The sequence below is a fragment of the Leptidea sinapis genome, chromosome 21, assembly GCF_905404315.1.
Source record: "Leptidea sinapis chromosome 21, ilLepSina1.1, whole genome shotgun sequence".
Classification (NCBI taxonomy): Eukaryota; Metazoa; Arthropoda; class Insecta; order Lepidoptera; family Pieridae; genus Leptidea; species Leptidea sinapis.
Window position 1 is genome coordinate 7,915,386 of NC_066285.1, and position 18,448 is coordinate 7,933,833.

The 18,448-nt window shown below is 33.8% G+C and overlaps 1 protein-coding gene across 7 annotated transcripts in view; it reads left to right on the top strand.

Annotated features, from left to right (window-relative positions):
• The window catches only part of LOC126970445 (liprin-beta-1), a 91,500-nt gene extending 74,756 nt beyond the window's left edge, over positions 1-16,744 (top strand). For 5 of the 7 annotated variants that reach the window (XM_050816337.1, XM_050816338.1, XM_050816335.1 and 2 more), the window contains 3 exons: positions 4,422-4,544; positions 8,855-8,992; positions 12,287-16,744. In XM_050816337.1, coding sequence (XP_050672294.1) covers positions 4,422-4,544; positions 8,855-8,932 — 201 coding nt within the window. In that variant the 3' untranslated portion in view covers positions 8,933-8,992; positions 12,287-16,744. The remainder of the gene's footprint in view (positions 1-4,421; positions 4,545-8,854; positions 8,993-12,286) is intronic. The other 2 variants (XM_050816333.1, XM_050816334.1) reach the window with 2 other exon arrangements.
• Positions 16,745-18,448: the final 1,704 nt, after the last annotated feature.

The window sequence follows — 18,448 nt, forward strand, 5'->3', positions numbered from 1 at the left end:
CAAATAGTTTCAGGATTACTAGAGGAGAAGTCCTTGTATGTCATATGATGTGGAATACCAATCTTTTTTTTACTGTTGGCTACATAGTTCCAAAAATATTTAATATTAGAGTGAACACTATCCTCTACAGAATTAATGTACCTTTTGTAACATAATCCGCATTCTTTCTTGAAACGTCTTCTAAACATGGAGAAAGTTTCATAATCCGAGATATTATTATATTTCTTCCACCTACTCCATGCTCGGGATTTATTTTTAAAAATGTGTATCAGAGACGGTGAAAACCAAATGGGAAATTGCATATTTTTAAGATTTGAAAGCGGTATGTTATTTTTAATAGTAGTATTAATGATTTCATAAAACTTTGCTACGGATAGCTCGCAGGATGTATCTTTTAGTAACGAGTCCCAGTCAGTATTGTCAATCTCCTTGTTAATTGATATATAGTCAGCTTTATTAAAATTATACCTCATAACCTTTTTCTTTAGTAGTGGAGTAAATATATCAAAAAATGTTAAAATATATATGGGTGGATGGTGTGCATCAATATTAACTAGAGATTTACTGGGTTGCAATATTTGACAGTTCACACTGCTAATGACTAGGTCAAGTAATTTGTTCAAGTGATTTTTAAATGGGTTGTACTGAAAGCTATTAGTTAATGACATAAACTGTTGCAAATGAATTCTGGGTGTCGTTAGTGGGCATTTATCGGATATATCTATGTGATCCTGACACCTAATCCAGTCAATAGATGGCAGATTGAAGTCACCAACAATAATAAACTTATTAACGGAACTCTTGTTCATTTGGTTTGCTAATGTGTCAAGAAAATTGACATAGATATCGTCAGATACATTTGGCGGGATATAAATAGCTATAATAATGTTAAATACATGGGGGTTAGCACTTGGTAGTTGTAAAGCAACACACTCAATTGGATAAGCACTTACCATAGATGGATGCATTGGAATGGAACGGAGGTGTTCAAGCACTGCTATTAGAACTCCTCCACCATCTTTTTTGTTAGTTATGGAGCGGTCTCTGTCATGTCTGAACACACAGTAACGGGAGTCAATAAATTCAGAATTATTTATATCAGGTATAAGCCATGTCTCTGTAAGTAAGATAATGTCATAGCAGTTAGTCAATATGTTAGTGTAAAGTGTGTGTAACTTTGTACGAATGCCCCTGCAGTTCTGATAATAAATACTAAGTGTGCTTTTATTAGCCATTGGATATTATGAAAATAATAACAGAGGTTTTAACTATAGAATTAATAGACATAATATGTATAGCACATTGAAACATGATTGAGTCAAATCTTTTCATTATCCCTTTCTGAAATATGCAAATTAAAATTGAGAGATTATAATAAAGAGTCATTTGAAAATCTACTGCTAATTTTTTTATAAACACATAACAAGATAATAAGGATATAAAGCATATTCCAAAATTTATTAAATACCACCTACCAATAAGTTCCAAGACCCCAAATATTAAAGTAATCATCCTAGTCATTATGTTGGGACAAACAGGATTTAATTTAAGTTGACAATTCTGATAGAATAGACACAGATAGTATTTATCCATTGTACATCTTTTTGAAATTAATTGTAGTACTAATATATATATATATATTATTGATAATTAATAGACACATCAAAAATACGGTAGTTGCAAGATATTGAATAATATTATAGTAAGAAATATATTTGATGGGCATGTCATAATATGCTTCATCAAATGTAATTATGCCTTGCACACATGGAATCAGAATATGTTTTACAATAGACAGGGTTAATAATAATAATACTAGCGGGACTAGTGGGAGGCTCCTTTGCACAGGATGTTGGCTAGATTATGGGTACCACAAGGGCGCCTATTTCTGCCGTGAAGCAGCAATGTGTAAGCATTACTGTGTTTCGGTCTGAAAGGCGCCGTAGCTAGTGAAATCACTGGGCAAATGAGAATTAACTTCGTATGTCTCAAGGTGACGAGCGCAGTTGTAGTGCTGATCAGATTTTTGGGTTTTCAAGAATCCTGAGCGACACTGCATTGTAATGGGCAGGGCGTATCAATTAACATCAACTGAACGTCCTCATCGTCTCTTCACTTATTTTTATTTTAAAAAATAAGCTACTCCAAAATGGCCACCATATTAAATAAAACAGATGTATTTTACTAAAGTACATAAAAACTAACTTATGTATAATAGTGATGTCCGAGCTAATTGTTTTTTTGCGAATATTCCCATTCACGGATATTCGCATGTATTAAAATGCAAATTTCCTGCCAATGTTTTGCGAATATAGTCTCAGTAAATTTAATATCAGAAAAAAAACAATTTACAAAATCAAAATACATACATTAATTTCTTATGTTTTTAATACAAGAAAAAGTAACTTAACCTCGTAAACTTCAAATTCCTCTTCTAACGCAACCATTTCACTTATTAAATTGTCAACTGCGAATGACTTCAAACAATTACTATCCCAATGTTTAGTTTTATTTACACACACTTGAAGCGTTATCTGTCTCATGTCCAATTTAGTACTTTGATGGGTATAAGATGCATCGTGTTTTCGTTTTTCACATTTTTGTAACTCAGAAAACTCTGTTTTCTGCATTGCCTTCAAATGATTTCACACAGCGTTTGTAGTTCTTACTATTGTAGAATATTATAATAATAATAATGATATTGACTCATTTTTACACAAATTAACTAGCCTAGCACAGCCAGTGGGAGGCTCCTTTGCACAGGATGCCGGCTAGATTATGGGTACCACAACGGCGCCTATTTCTGCCGTGAAGTAGTAATGTGTAAGCATTACTGTGTTTCGGTCTGAAGGGCGCCGTAGCTAGTGAAATTACTGGGCAAATGAGACTTCATATCTTGTCTCAAGGTGACAGGCGCAGTTGTAGTGCCGCTCAGAATTTTTGGGGGTTTCAAGAATCCTAAGCGGCACTGTATTGTAATGGGCAGGGCGTATCAATTACCATCAGCTGAACGTCCTGCTCGTCTTGTCCCTTATTTTCATAAAAAAAAAAACAGTACTATGGGTACAAGACAACGATATATTTAATACGATATACTTACTTAAACATACATAAATACATATAAACATCCACCTATATTCATCACATAAATGTTTGCACCTACCGAATTCGAACTCGGGATATCCATTGTTACACAGCTTGCAATTAGCTCGGACAGAATTAGTTATTAAAAGGGTGGAGCGCTTCGGAATATATACATATTTATTTCTTAATTGTGACAAAGATAAAAATTTACATAATCCCCGGATAGGGGAAATCACTTTAACACAAGACACGTTCAATATTTGTTATATGCTTAGATAATTTATACGTCTAGATAGAGCCTCTTGCTAGACAACCGATGAAAACAGGCCAGTATTATTAGTTAATAATTTAGTGTGCGTGACAAGCTACGTTTTACACTCGCGATTTATATGTCACACTGTGTTCGTGTGCGTGTATCAATTATAAAAGTTAACTGTCAACCTCAACTTTTTTTGACGTTTTAATAGCGATCAAAATCTATCTTTTTTATTTTATTTATTATTTATTTACTAAGAATTTATTATACATTTTGATAAATATACATTGTCCTTCAAAGCCGTCTAGACGGTTTGACAGGGGGATCGAATAGTGTCACTATATTATTTAATAACCATAGGTTATTAAGTAACAAGAAATAAACATTTTAGCAACAATTAATACTTTCCAATAGATATTTTTTAACATATTTTTAAATTTAACTTTGTTAGGCTCGTTTCTAATATCCTCGGGCAAGCAGTTAAGTAAATAGGGATGACGTTTTTTAATAGTTCCATCACCATAATAATTACTGACCCTAGGTACATAATATTCGCCCGTGGATATTATCCTAGTGTTATGGTTGTAACTTACCAGCGATAGACTATGCTCCCGAGTGCCATGATGTTTAGTTAGTAGTAAATATTTATGTTTAAAGGCTACTGGCAAAATTTTAGTTTTTTTATTTTATCAAAAAGTAGTTTTAGGAACCTAATTTGGTATGACTCTTAATTTATCTACATTTGTTTTAAAAGTTAGACCATAACATTCAAGAGCATAGTCTATAATAGACTCCACTAGGGACTTATATAAACATTTCAGCGTGCTTTTATGTACTTTATAGCTTAAATGGTAGAACTTCCCGAATAAAATTCTAACTTTATCACATATATAATCAACATCCGTGGACCAGGAGAAGTTTTTATCTACTTTCATGCCCAGAAACGTGACGTTATTAACATATTCGATAGGTATACAAAGACAGTTTCATTCGTTCTTTAATTAGACCATAAATCTAGACGTTTAAATGATCTAAGGGTACATATAAAAATATCGTTTAAATACGTATCGTATATACACAGGTACCAAAGAAAAGTCAGTTCAGTTTGAAGAGGAAGAAGAGCAAAGAGGAGGCTGAGTTGGGCGACCTCTTGTGTCCGCTACACGACGACACCTCAGGTGATCATCTCGGTACCGCTTCGACAGTAAGTGCACGCACTAACCTACTAACACTATGTTATACCGCCTTACAACACACAGTACAAGTAACAGAACATTACTTTATTAATAACACAGTTACTGCATCTTCTCCCTGTCATGTAATTCTGTAGTGACAAATCTAAGATAAAGACAAAAAGTTTTAAATTTGAAATAACTTTACTTTGCGTTTATTAGTAACACAGTTACTGTCTTATTAATAAACGCAGTGTAAAGCTACTCCAAGTATAATATTACTTCTCCCTGTCATGTAATTCTGAACTGACAAAAATAAGATAAAGCCTAAAAGTTTTTTTAACTCGGAATAACTTTATTTCTCGTTTATTAGTAACACAGTTACTGTCTTATTAATAAACGCAGTGTAAAGCTACTCCAAGTATAATATTACTTCTCCCTGTCATGTAATTCTGAACTGACAAAAATAAGATAAAGCCTAAAAGTTTTTTTAACTCGGAATAACTTTATTTCTCGTTTATTAGTAACACAGTTACTGTCTTATTAATAAACGCAGTGTAAAGCTACTCCAAGTATAATATTACTTCTCCCTGTCATGTAATTCTGAACTGACAAAAATAAGATAAAGCCTAAATGTTTTTTTAACTCGGAATAACTTTATTTCTCGTTTATTAGTAACACAGTTACTGTCTTATTAATAAACGCAGTGTAAAGCTACTCCAAGTATAATATTACTTCTCCCTGTCATGTAATTCTGAACTGACAAAAATAAGATAAAGCCTAAAAGTTTTTTTAACTCGGAATAACTTTATTTCTCGTTTATTAGTAACACAGTTACTGTCTTATTAATAAACGCAGTGTAAAGCTACTCCAAGTATAATATTACTTCTCCCTGTCATGTAATTCTGAACTGACAAAAATAAGATAAAGCCTAAAAGTTTTTTTAACTCGGAATAACTTTATTTCTCGTTTATTAGTAACACAGTTACTGTCTTATTAATAAACGCAGTGTAAAGCTACTCCAAGTATAATATTACTTCTCCCTGTCATGTAATTCTGAACTGACAAAAATAAGATAAAGCCTAAAAGTTTTTTTAACTCGGAATAACTTTATTTCTCGTTTATTAGTAACACAGTTACTGTCTTATTAATAAACGCAGTGTAAAGCTACTCCAAGTATAATATTACTTCTCCCTGTCATGTAATTCTGAACTGACAAAAATAAGATAAAGCCTAAAAGTTTTTTTAACTCGGAATAACTTTATTTCTCGTTTATTAGTAACACAGTTACTGTCTTATTAATAAACGCAGTGTAAAGCTACTCCAAGTATAATATTACTTCTCCCTGTCATGTAATTCTGAACTGACAAAAATAAGATAAAGCCTAAAAGTTTTTTTAACTCGGAATAACTTTATTTCTCGTTTATTAGTAACACAGTTACTGTCTTATTAATAAACGCAGTGTAAAGCTACTCCAAGTATAATATTACTTCTCCCTGTCATGTAATTCTGAACTGACAAAAATAAGATAAAGCCTAAAAGTTTTTTTAACTCGGAATAACTTTATTTCTCGTTTATTAGTAACACAGTTACTGTCTTATTAATAAACGTAGTGTAAAGCTACTCCAAGTATAATATTACTTCTCCCTGTCATGTAATTCTGAACTGACAAAAATAAGATAAAGCCTAAAAGTTTTTTTAACTCGGAATAACTTTATTTCTCGTTTATTAGTAACACAGTTACTGTCTTATTAATAAACGCAGTGTAAAGCTACTCCAAGTATAATATTACTTCTCCCTGTCATGTAATTCTGAACTGACAAAAATAAGATAAAGCCTAAAAGTTTTTTTTAACTCGGAATAACTTTATTTCTCGTTTATTAGTAACACAGTTACTGGCTTATTAATAAACGCAGTGTAAAGCTACTCCAAGTATAATATTACTTCTCCCTGTCATGTAATTCTGAACTGACAAAAATAAGATAAAGCCTAAAAGTTTTTTTAACTCGGAATAACTTTATTTCTCGTTTATTAGTAACACAGTTACTGTCTTATTAATAAACGCAGTGTAAAGCTACTCCAAGTATAATATTACTTCTCCCTGTCATGTAATTCTGAACTGACAAAAATAAGATAAAGCCTAAAAGTTTTTTTAACTCGGAATAACTTTATTTCTCGTTTATTAATAACACAGTTACTGTCTTATTAATAAACGCAGTGTAAAGTTACTCCAAAGCTTAAAATTACTTCTCCCTGTCATGTTTTTCTGTAGTGACAAAGGTAAGTTATGGGAAAAAAGATTTAAACTTGGAATAACTTGGCGTTTATTAATAACACAGTTACTGTCTTATTAATAAACCCAGTGTTAAGGTACTCCAAGTTTAAAATTACTTCTCCCTGTCATGTAATTCTATTTTGACAAAGGTAAGTTATGGGAAAAAAGATTTAAACTTGGTATAACTTGTCGTGTATTAATAACACAGTTACTGTCTTATTAATAAACGCAGTGTAAAGCTTTTCCAAGTTAAAAAATTACTTCTCCCTGTCATGTTATTCTGTATTGCCAAAGGTAAGTAAAGACAAAAAGTTTTAAACTTGGAATAACTTTACTTCGCGTTTATTAATACCACAGTTTAAGAACAAACCCAAGATAAAATTATCTAATAATTGTACACATTAATTACACATTTTTAATGACAATTTTGGTGATGGATTAACAACTTAACTTTTACTTGATTGGATTTGGGGTTAATGTCCTTGATAATTTTTTTCTTAATTCATGTCTGCTTTTTATACATGTGTTGGATATTGGGCTGTGTTTGAAGTTTTGTTATTTGTAAATAATAATTAATTATATTTGTTGCTACACTTGTATTTCGTTGCGTTTTAAAATTTTCCGGTAGAGTTTAATTAACATTTGGAATATTTCACAAGAATAAATATAATGTTTTTTTAATAGGAAAAACTCTTAAAAAAGTGACGTGGAGAAACCTAGATTGGAATATACATTTCTGGATATAAACATTGGAATCCAAATTTCATATTATGAACAATTTGTTATGTTTTGAAAGTGATAACCCTCACTTCTGGGATTTTTATTTGTGTTATTAATCCCAGAAGTGAGGGTTATCACTTTAAAAACATAACAAATTGTTTAGATTACCAAGAGCGACATCTCCAGTCAATTTCCTAATATGCAAATATGCAACTGTAAAACAGATCCTGTAGATGAAGCCACAACCTGAGCGTTGAACAAAGCATACAAGATTTTATCAACGATGCGTCTCTCTAACGGTTGGCTCAGTTAGTAAGAGCGGTCGCACGGAATGCGAGATGTCGCGGGTTCGAATCTCGCATCGTTCATAATTTTTTTTTTTCAGTTTTATTTGCATTATATTATGATCATTTTAAAATACAGAACATTTGATATTTTTTTGGTTGGTATTCACCTTGTATATAGAACTCTTTTTGATAAGAATAAATACAAAATCAATATTTACCGTTAACATAGAATAAAGAACGTAAATTTATTATACTGATGTTGACAAGTTCAGACGTGTCGTAATGAAAGTTGATTTTCAACAAATGATATCAAGCCATAAAACTTAGATCATTATACGTCTAGACAGACGGTGACAGCTGTGTAAACGTCGAAAAAAAATTGAGGTTGATTGTTAACTTCTATTTCGAGCAATTCAGGCACACTTACACAAAGTGACACACAAATCGCGAGTGTAAGATGTAGCTTGTCACGCACATTAAAGTGATAAACCTGGCCTGTTTTCATCGGTTGTCCATGCGTATAAATTATCTAACCCATAAAAGTCAAGGTTTAAGACTTTTGTCCGTTTTTTGTCGTATAGATTTTGTTGAAAGATAAGACGGTTCATATCAAGTATACCCCATGTGACCACGTTATAAAATAAAGAGAATTTATCAATAATACTATATTTATTCACGGACTAGTTGTAAAATAAGGGACTCAGTGTCACCTTAGATAACAGTGTAGCACCAAAACATGCCGATTAACGTGTAAATACTTAGCCCCACGCACACATTTACACTATTACAGGCCGATAGGCGGCCATTATGGCGATTGTCATCGTCTGTGACAGATCAGTTTGCGTCTCAATAAAATATTTTAAAAATGCCGTCGAGCGTTGTGAAAACGTGTAAAAACAATACTACGGAACATCAAAAGTAATCAAAATATGACTAATTAAGGGAGAAAAAACTGCGATGCTGGTATCCCTCGTAACCACACACACACTAGCTTAAAGGTGCGAAGTCCTTCTCTTTTTACTAGTCCGTGTATTTATTAGGTTTTTATTTATTGTTGCAGACGATGAGAGTAAAATCAGCGGCGGTTCCCGGCGGGTCGGCTGTCTGTCCCCCGCGTGACGTCACCCGCGGCCATTAGCACGCCGCGCGAGCGTACAGAGGAATACTTAACACGTACCGACATGTTGTGACGTCATTGTAGGGGAGCGGGGGGCACGTTGTTACAATTTTTAGATAATTATTAATATCACAAAAGCTATCAAATAATGTATACATTTGATTGCTTTTACCATTAGTGTGTCTATTCAGCTAGTAGAATAGCATTGGAAAAATATTAAAGTTTACGTAATTTTTCCCGTAATAGAGAATTAATGAAATAAGTCGATTATAACAACTTACCCCTGACTTGGGGCTAGTTGTTACAGCTTCGGGGCACGATGTTACAGTAGGTAAATAAACAAAATGAACAATAATAAATCATTTATTTTTTATTGTTTCAAAACGTTATGAATAAAAGAGACTATTTTGAACAGTCTTATAACATTTATGAGCAATTATACTATCTATATCGTAATTTTCCAACTTTTTAACAGTAATAATCACATAACTTTGGCAGGAACTTTCTTAAATCTTATATAAAACACATTTTCATTACTGAATTAGAAAATTTCGTCAGTAAATACCAACATGTAATAAATTATTTATACTTTTTTAACTTGGCACTTCAGTTAAACTAAAATCTAACATTTTCAATACACTTATATTGCAATAAAATTTATAGTTACGTATACAATACTGTATAAACAGTCGACAGCATATCACGAGTAACAGTTGCACCAGGCAAGCAATAAAGGCGACCTCAAGGTCAACCTTCACCTTTATTGTAGGTAACAATATCACATATTTATATTACATTAGTCTTCATCAGAATTACAATTAATACAAATGAATAATTGAACGTTTCCTGTTACACATTTGACATGGGCCCACATTTTGCATTCTAAACATTCTACCCAATCTTCTTTTTTAGAAGTACTGTAACTTTCGCTACACACTAAACAAAACCATTCTTCAGTATCAGAATCTGAATCAGAAACCAAAATTTTTTTCTTCACCTTTTCTTTTCCTACTTTACTCGTTTTCGCAGATTTCCCTTTTCCTTTACCTTTTCCTTTATTTTGGTCGCACGCTTTTTTGGTCTTGGCCAGTTTTTCTTCATACTCCTTTTGTAATGAGTCTTTTTCAGGTGTGTCGGTTAATACAGCGGATTTACGTTTACGACGGTTATGGTTGGATTGTTTTCGAGCCTCTGCCTTGGGAAAGGATCTTATCTTTGAAGGCGAAAAATTTTCAAATGTACTTTGTATACCAGATGAACCTGGTATCGCTAATTCAATTTTATTTTTAAAACTTGACGAATCTGCACTCGGTAATGTTGTTAAACATTCTATATCTTGCGAACAAGCTGGATTTGGAGAAGGTGAAACAGTAATATTGTTAATAGTGTCAGGTAATAGATTGGTTGCTGTTTCGATTGCCTGTATGATTTCATTTGTGCTTATGTTCAGTTGAGGCGCAGAATCTAGCAATTCCGGATTTTCCAGGTCCAGTGTCAAATTGGAGGTGTTCTGCGAGGCAGTGGGATGATTCGTTTCTGGATTGGGGCGATCAGTGACATAAGAAGGTGCATAATCACTGTCTTGAAAGATATCAGGATTAAAAGGCCATATCCCGGTTGATCGAAATCCGCTCATGATATTTACAGGATTTAGGGCCAATGGCAGTGAATCTTTCACCACGCCTGGGAGATCATGAATCGTCATTGTTTTTCCTGGATGATTATACATCCAGGCCGTCTGTGCTCGATTAAGGTGGTTTTTAAATGGGCCATAAACGCCTACATCTAATGGTTGTAAATTGTGAGAGCAGTGCGGGGGAAACGACAGCATGATTATGTTGTTTACTTTGGCTTTCTCCACGACGTGAAAATTTACATGTGAGTTGTGGTTATCCAGCAGGAGGAGGACGGGCTGTTCAATGGAAGGTTTGACATGTTGAATGAAATGATCCAAGAATTTTAAAAATTCTACTTCTGTCATCCATCCTGAAGAATTGCCTGCTCCTATCGCTTCTGATGGTCCAGCACGAAGAAATAGATCAGTGTATCTCATTCTGGGAAAAACGAACATCGGCGGGACTGAATTTCCAGCAGCATTTATGGCACATGTGAGCGTTACAAGTACTCCTCTTTCTGCAGATGTGATCGCACCGACCTGTTTTTGACCACGAGCAGCAACTATTTTTTTAGGCTTCTGTACCGTTGTGACACCTGTTTCATCAACGTTCCATATGCGCGAAGCAGTGAATTCATATTTTTGGAATAACAATTGCAGTTTGTCAAAAAAGTCTTTAACGTTGGTTCTGTTGAATGACGTTGCTCTACTCAAAGATGTAGCTTCTGGTGTTCTCAGAGATAGTTGAGGATTTCTGTGCATAAAACTTTTAAACCAGTCCGGCCCAGCCATATTATTTTGGATCCAACTGGGGGGAATATTTTTTAATTCGAGTTTTACTGCACATTGATAAGCTAGTTTTCGGACTTCAGTTGGTAGTAAACCAAAATATATTTCTGAACTTTTGATTAGATAAGAAGCTAATTTATGTTCGGCTTCTTGTGAGAATACCAATTTAGGTTTAACGTAACCCAATGAACAAGATTCGTTGTTTTTGTTTTTTCTGACATACCTGGATAAGGACATCGGACACAAATTAAACATTTTGCTTGCTTTACGAATGCTCGTTTTATTCTGCAGTACTTCTGCCGCAGCAGATTCATAAACTTCTTGACTAGTTGTACCTCTTTCCGTTTTTCTTTTATAGTTTCTCATTCTAAAAAAAAAACAATGAGTATTTAGAATTTAAAAAATAATTGAAAGATGAACCATTGTTTTAAAAAGCAAGAATGCGCCCGTCGGAACGAAAGCTTCAATTTCTTTCCATTTATTCTAATTTTTAAGTACAGCGTAGTAATTTCTAAATGATAGTCAATGAGATGAACGGTAATACAAGGTCTGAGGCAAGTTGTTACATGTAACAACCTACCCCGAAAAATTGTAACAACCTGCCCCATGGTGTGTTTTTTAATTAAAATTAAAGCCGCCATTAATGGATATCAATAGCAGAATAAAACGCTATTACAAATTAAAACTCGATACATTATGAACGTTCGAGGTGAAAAGAATTTAGAGAATAACAAATATAGACGGCAGGAATCAAAAATTTCGTAAAAGATTTTGTTACGTACTTGATGGAAATCGAGACACGTGCACACAACCTAACAGTTTGCCGCTCGGCGGGTCACTGATTGTTTTTTTGCAACGCACGATGTTATAAGGAAACAAATGAGTCCACTTACGTCTACCAAAGAGTTGAAAATCCCGGTAAAAAATGCGTGTAACTTCTTACCCCTGTAACAACGTGCCCCCCGCTCCCCTACACCATATTGTATTATCATGTGTAATATAATTGTATATTATCTACTATCAACCGAGTCCTGTAAGATGTGATTGTGTCGAACATTGGGGTGTTCCCTATCAAGACGCAAATATGCAATCCGGGAACTTTACATTTTTGATGTAATATTTTTTTTTTATTTAATATATCAATGATACTATGTTTTGCTGAACTAGGCGTAGTTGAACCAATTGAACGGTTTTGCTGCAGTTGTAACATATCCTACGGGTAACGATAAATTGTAATATAATTCACAGAGACGCAGCGATGATTTTAAACTGTTTAACGCGTTGCCTGATAGTGATATATAAGTAAAAAATATATATAATCGTTCGAGTTATTAGTATTTAGGTGAGACAATAAAAACGGTTATATTAATATGCCAGACGACCTCTATATGTAAGGTCACATATACAATATTCATAATATCGAAAACGAAGTAAACAAACTAAAACTTCAAAATTGACAGGTGACTTCATAAGATGGCGCGTTATCACGCCGACTTGTTTTATTCCATAACACTTAATGCCTGAATTTGTTCAAATAACTTGTATGATATTTGCATTTATACTTCAAAATGACATTTTAAATGTTATAAAAATAATCGTATGAGGCTGCATTTAGTGGTCGACCGACCGTCAGCGCTGACGTCGGTCGAGCTTAGCAACAACTATGAACACAATATATGAGAGTGTTCAGTCCAGCGCTGATGAATTACTACGTAGGTCGTACGTAGGTCCGCTGACGCGCTATGGCGATAAATATGTGCGTTCAGTGCTACACTGACCGAGCGACCGACCGTACGCGCGTGTGTAAAATCATCATCAAAAATCGTAAAGAAAAATTAATGTTCTAAGAATTTCGAATATATTGTACAAATTTCTCCTTCAATTAGGCGCTCTATAATAATTGAGTCAACGGTAATCGTTTGCGTTAGTAGTACGCACATATTAAAGAGATTAAAAATGGATTAATTTTTGTTTCGCAACTGTACACTCGCAATGAAGGTTGCTGTCAGCTGAGCACAAAACGCAACATTGCATCGCGTACGGTACGCACTACGCTCGACCGACGTGAGCGTTGTCCGTCGGTCGAACGCTAAATGCAGCTTAGACTCGTAAGAAATGTGCCAACAAACAATATTACCAGAGTAAACAGTACAATAATATGTATTTTTGTATTATAGTTAATAACACAAATATTTAAGCATTCGCTATTAACTTAAATCAAATGATTTAAAGTTGGATCGATACGATCTATGGTTGCTACGTACAGTGCTGCTAATGTAATTTTGGACCAATCCTATCAGCCGTTTTTGAATAGTAGCGGCTGCTTTTGTAAATATTTTAAACTATTTTGTCAGTTTTCTTTGATCTTTGGTCATAAAAATATATGTACGGGTTTGTATTGTAAATTTTAGAAAACTTTTTCTATTGTGAATTATTTATGTTAGAGCTGCCTTATTTGAAAATAATACCAAATATCATGTTGAAGATTACATGATTAATGAAATCTATTTTTCAAACAACTTTTTATCGGTAGCATCCATTGACGTTCTATACATATAGACAACGTTGTATAAACTTAGCCGAAATATGGAACAAGCCACAAATTACACCATAATAATCTTTGACTTATATATCTATACATTGCCGCATTTGCTCCAGTTGTTTGAAATATTCTTCGTCAATAAGCAGCAATGTAAAACATTTATTCATTTCATGTTTTATTCTGACAGTGACAGTTGACACATGACTAATGAGAAAATTGTGCTTACGTTATATCTTTGAGCACACTTGCCGTTCCTCTATCAGACTGCGTATGATATTATGTTCACGTTTAGAACATCATTGGTAGAATAATAAAGGCTCTACTTATCCAAACTCCTCAAAGATGATGAGTCATCTCACGCACGCTCGGAGAACACCTGCATAAGGTGTCTGCGCTGGACATAAATATGCTGAATTCCTCACGTGTGGGAGTATGGGTGCTTACCTTTGGTGTCTTCTTTTTCTTGAGATGTTGGAGCGGCAGTGTTAAAGAGAAATAGTTTTACAAGCATTGTGATCAAAGTAAAAATAACAAACTGTCTATGACGAAGCTTAAACTCACAAAACCAAAAATATTGAAGAAAAACTCATACAACAATTTGATGTGAAAGAAAGGCGTACAAACTGATGCTGGCGATGATAAAGTTGTTATTTATAGTTTGTTAGTTTTATTGACATTTTTTTATAAGAAATATCAGTTCAGCTATATAATTTTTTAATTAATTGTCACTTTCGTTATAGTAAAATAAAAGTGCCTCAAAAATAATAAACCACGAGAAACAATAACAAAATGCACTTAAAATGAAATTCAAGCCTAATTCATAAAAAATTTAATGTTTATGAGGTTTTTTTTTTATTTATCAACAGCGCAGAAAAATAAACTAATAATAATCGTATAATACTGAATGTTATCATGTAAAATTCTGGCTCTTGTTTGACATTGTTAAATATAATTAAAAAAAAAAAGATGAATTATTTCAATTTAAATTATTACACTAGACGTTGCACTTTGTCGTTTTAGCCTTATGCACGTCTATTAGTAACTTTCACTATGCCCAATTTGTACACCGAGCCCGATAATTTCATAAACCATGTGTTAATGTTCAATACATTTAATTTTTTACTCGTGTTATATAGAAGTCGAGATTATAACTAAGACTTTATGCTTGGGAGTTTTTTTGAAGCTCTTTTAAGTAATCAGATGCCGACTCCATGAAAAAGTATGCTTTTAAAATAATTTATAACGTTTATAATATGGTATAAAAAAGTTCTACATACTTCATAATCACAAAATATAAAACGTTAACGTTACTGTTCTCGCAAACGAGAATAATCGCAGTGTATTAAGCTCATGAACTATTTAGCTTAGTTCAGTATCATAATATGAAATGACTGAGTGATGAACGACAATACATTTTGTATTCGCAGCTACTTTTGTAATGATAGTTACTTTACTTAGAGGCCTTCGCTCCTGGCATGCGCGGATAAAATATTACTCAACATATTTGAGACTACAATTTAAATTATCGACATTAATGCGGCACATCACTAACATGAGTGCGAGGGAGCGCGCAATATCGGCAATACTGCTCCCTCATTGTTGAACTGCGCGTGGCATGAGCTTTAGCGATAACTATAATTATTAACTTATCACCTTGTTATAATTAGAGTGTTGGTAACCTAAATGTTAAAGTTTTTGAAAAGTTTTAAATTATATACTTAAGTAGGTTAAGACTATTTATTAATTTAAGATTAACTTATTGACGTGTATTTCAATTTTGATCGCACAACACTACGATGCATTTTCGAGGGTTCTGTACAAGTAGATTTGTTTAATATTGTTCGACTAGTAGATTATATAAGTAAATCACCTCAGTAGCCTTATATAACGTGTTTATCAAATGTTAATATAACCTTTCACTTTCCTACCCGAGTAACTGATGACTATGATAATCATTGTTTATAATAATTATATCATACAGTGAGGAATGGCCCAAAGGAATGATGTTTGAGGAACGGCCCCGCCGCTATACCTTCTAGGTTTCGTATTTTGCTGATTTGTTTTTATCTTTGACACAAAAATGAAAGTTTTGGATTGGATTTGTTTTAAAGAGCTAATAAAAATATATTTTTGTCTTTTTAATCAAACGTAATCCATACTACATAAAGGCTAAGCAATACAAGAGCTTTAGATGGCGCGTGAGTTGAATGCAGTCGGGGCCAGAGGTAAAAAAATGGGAGCATCTCTCCCCTCGCCTCCCGCGCCTGCATAGTAGTGTTATGCCGTCCTTGACAGTAACCGTACGCTTACCGTGCTATCACAAAAGTTACGATTCCGTATTGATTCTAATATTGAATGATCCGAGACCAGTTTGAGGTTCCATTCCAAAAAAGAGTTTTTGAGGTTAGGTTATGAAAAATATAGGCGTGTTATGAAAAAATGGTTAGAGTGAAATTTTAAGATGCGCGCGCATCACTTTAACACAAAAGAAACAGGTTGAAGTAGGTTCCCAAAATTCTCTGACGTTTGCGTCATTCGTTATTTTTTTTGGTTTCTTCGTCCATTATTAGGACAGGCAAAGGGTTCAAGCCCATACCGCCATATTCATTATTTAATAATTAAATGTCAAAGCAATCTTCGCAAGATTTTTACAAAATTTTTCTTTCTTAAAAGGTAGAATAGCACGAGGAAAAAATCATTTTAATAATTTTTTGCTTCGTTTGGCCAAAGAAGTATAACTTCCTGCGTGCATACATAAGTGCACACACACACTTTTTATTCATCGCTAACCGCAAGAAATGACGATAAATGTTTTAGTCATGTGTATTGAAGAAAGGCAGACCAAAAATTTGAGATTTAATTATTAGATTAAAATGCTAAACTCAAAGCATTGTTTGAATTTATCGACACCCTAATGATTATCAATTGTAATTAGGTCACATCACTATCGTGTTCTTGAACTCTGCATTCAACTCCCGCATTATCTGTAGAAGGACATTAACACATTCAGTGCCATTGACACGCCTAGCGTGTCCACACTAATTCTTATCTGCATGCCGCCAGCACGCCGGGCGTGCTCACCGTTTTTCATCTATATCTCAAAGATTAGACAATATTATTGTCCGAAAGACTCTGAGCATAAACTTTCTGCCGTAAGCTAAAGTATTCTGAAGTGGTTCCAGGATCTGATATTTTTTTAAGGTTCATCAAAAATAATCTATTATGTAATGCCGCGAACATACCAGGCGTGTTCATCTCCAGCAGTTCTCAATCTTTTATATTATTAGGTCAATTTACTACATTTATAATGCCAATAATAAAATATAGAATATTTTTTATAAGTTATCATTTATTTTATTCCTTGGCACTTAGGTTGAACAAAAAAGATAAAATAAATTGCATAAAATATTTACCTATAATGTACCCCTTTAGGTACCTAATTATAAACGCTTATCAGCTGTTGTGTAACTCGGATCTGTTTCCTTCTCTCTCTTTCACCAATATCTTTTCATTCATCGGAAGAAGACAAAACCCTGCCCAGGATCTATTCCAATGTTATAAAGCTGAAGAGTTTGTTTGTTTGGTTGAACGCGCTAATCTCAGGAATAACTGGGCCCATTTGAAAAAATCTTTCGGTGTTTGATAGCACATTTATTGAGGAAGGCTATAGGCTACTTTTTATCCCTAAAAAGTAAATGGTTCCCGTAAGACTTGGGTAAAACCGCGGGGCACTGCTAATATTAGATACGTTTGGCGATCGTTTATAAATAAAGTCCCTAGTAGGAATACCATTTACTTCAGTTGCTTGCCAATTATTTTTTTGGTAATAAAACAAACCCGAGTGTCATAAAAAGATTAGGTGAGCCGCACATTGGGACGTTACCATGCCTGCCGTAAGGTCTGTAACAGAGAGCGCAACAGGCGGCGTCCTATTCCCACGTTTTATTGCACCACGGGCAGCAAGTCTTTAACATTAGTATAGCTCCTTACATCAGTGTTCGAAGTGTTCGACATCGGATGTTTCCTACGATCTCTTCCTTTCACTGGATTTACGTTTATACTTACGAAGACCCCGGCTTGTGTTATTGGACCCTGTGATTGCTTTTGCAAAGACCCCGGCTAGTGTTATTGGACCTTGTGATTTCTCTTGCATAGACCCCCGCTTGTGTTATTGGACCTTGTGATTACTCTTGCAAAGACCCCGACTAGTGTTACTTTTGTGATTGTTTTTACGACGAGCTCAGCTTGTCCTTGTGAAGAATTTGGTATCCTTACCGGCTTCGCTAATTACTTCGCTTAAAACGGTGGTAAGTTAAATTATACTCTTATTATAAATGTGAAAGATACCTACATAGTTCGTTTCATTAACGTGAAAAATAATAATCTTAACAAATACAGTGTAAACTCCAAATAACGACACTGAAGGGACTGTGCATTTTATGGCGTTATAGAGAGGTGTCGTTAAATGGAGACAAGAAAAATCAGAATTCTAAAAATATTTCAGACTAGTTTTAGTAGTTATGTACACAAAAACAATCTTATTTAATCTTATTGGGTATAGTCTGTTATTTTTGTATGACGTCTTTTGCTT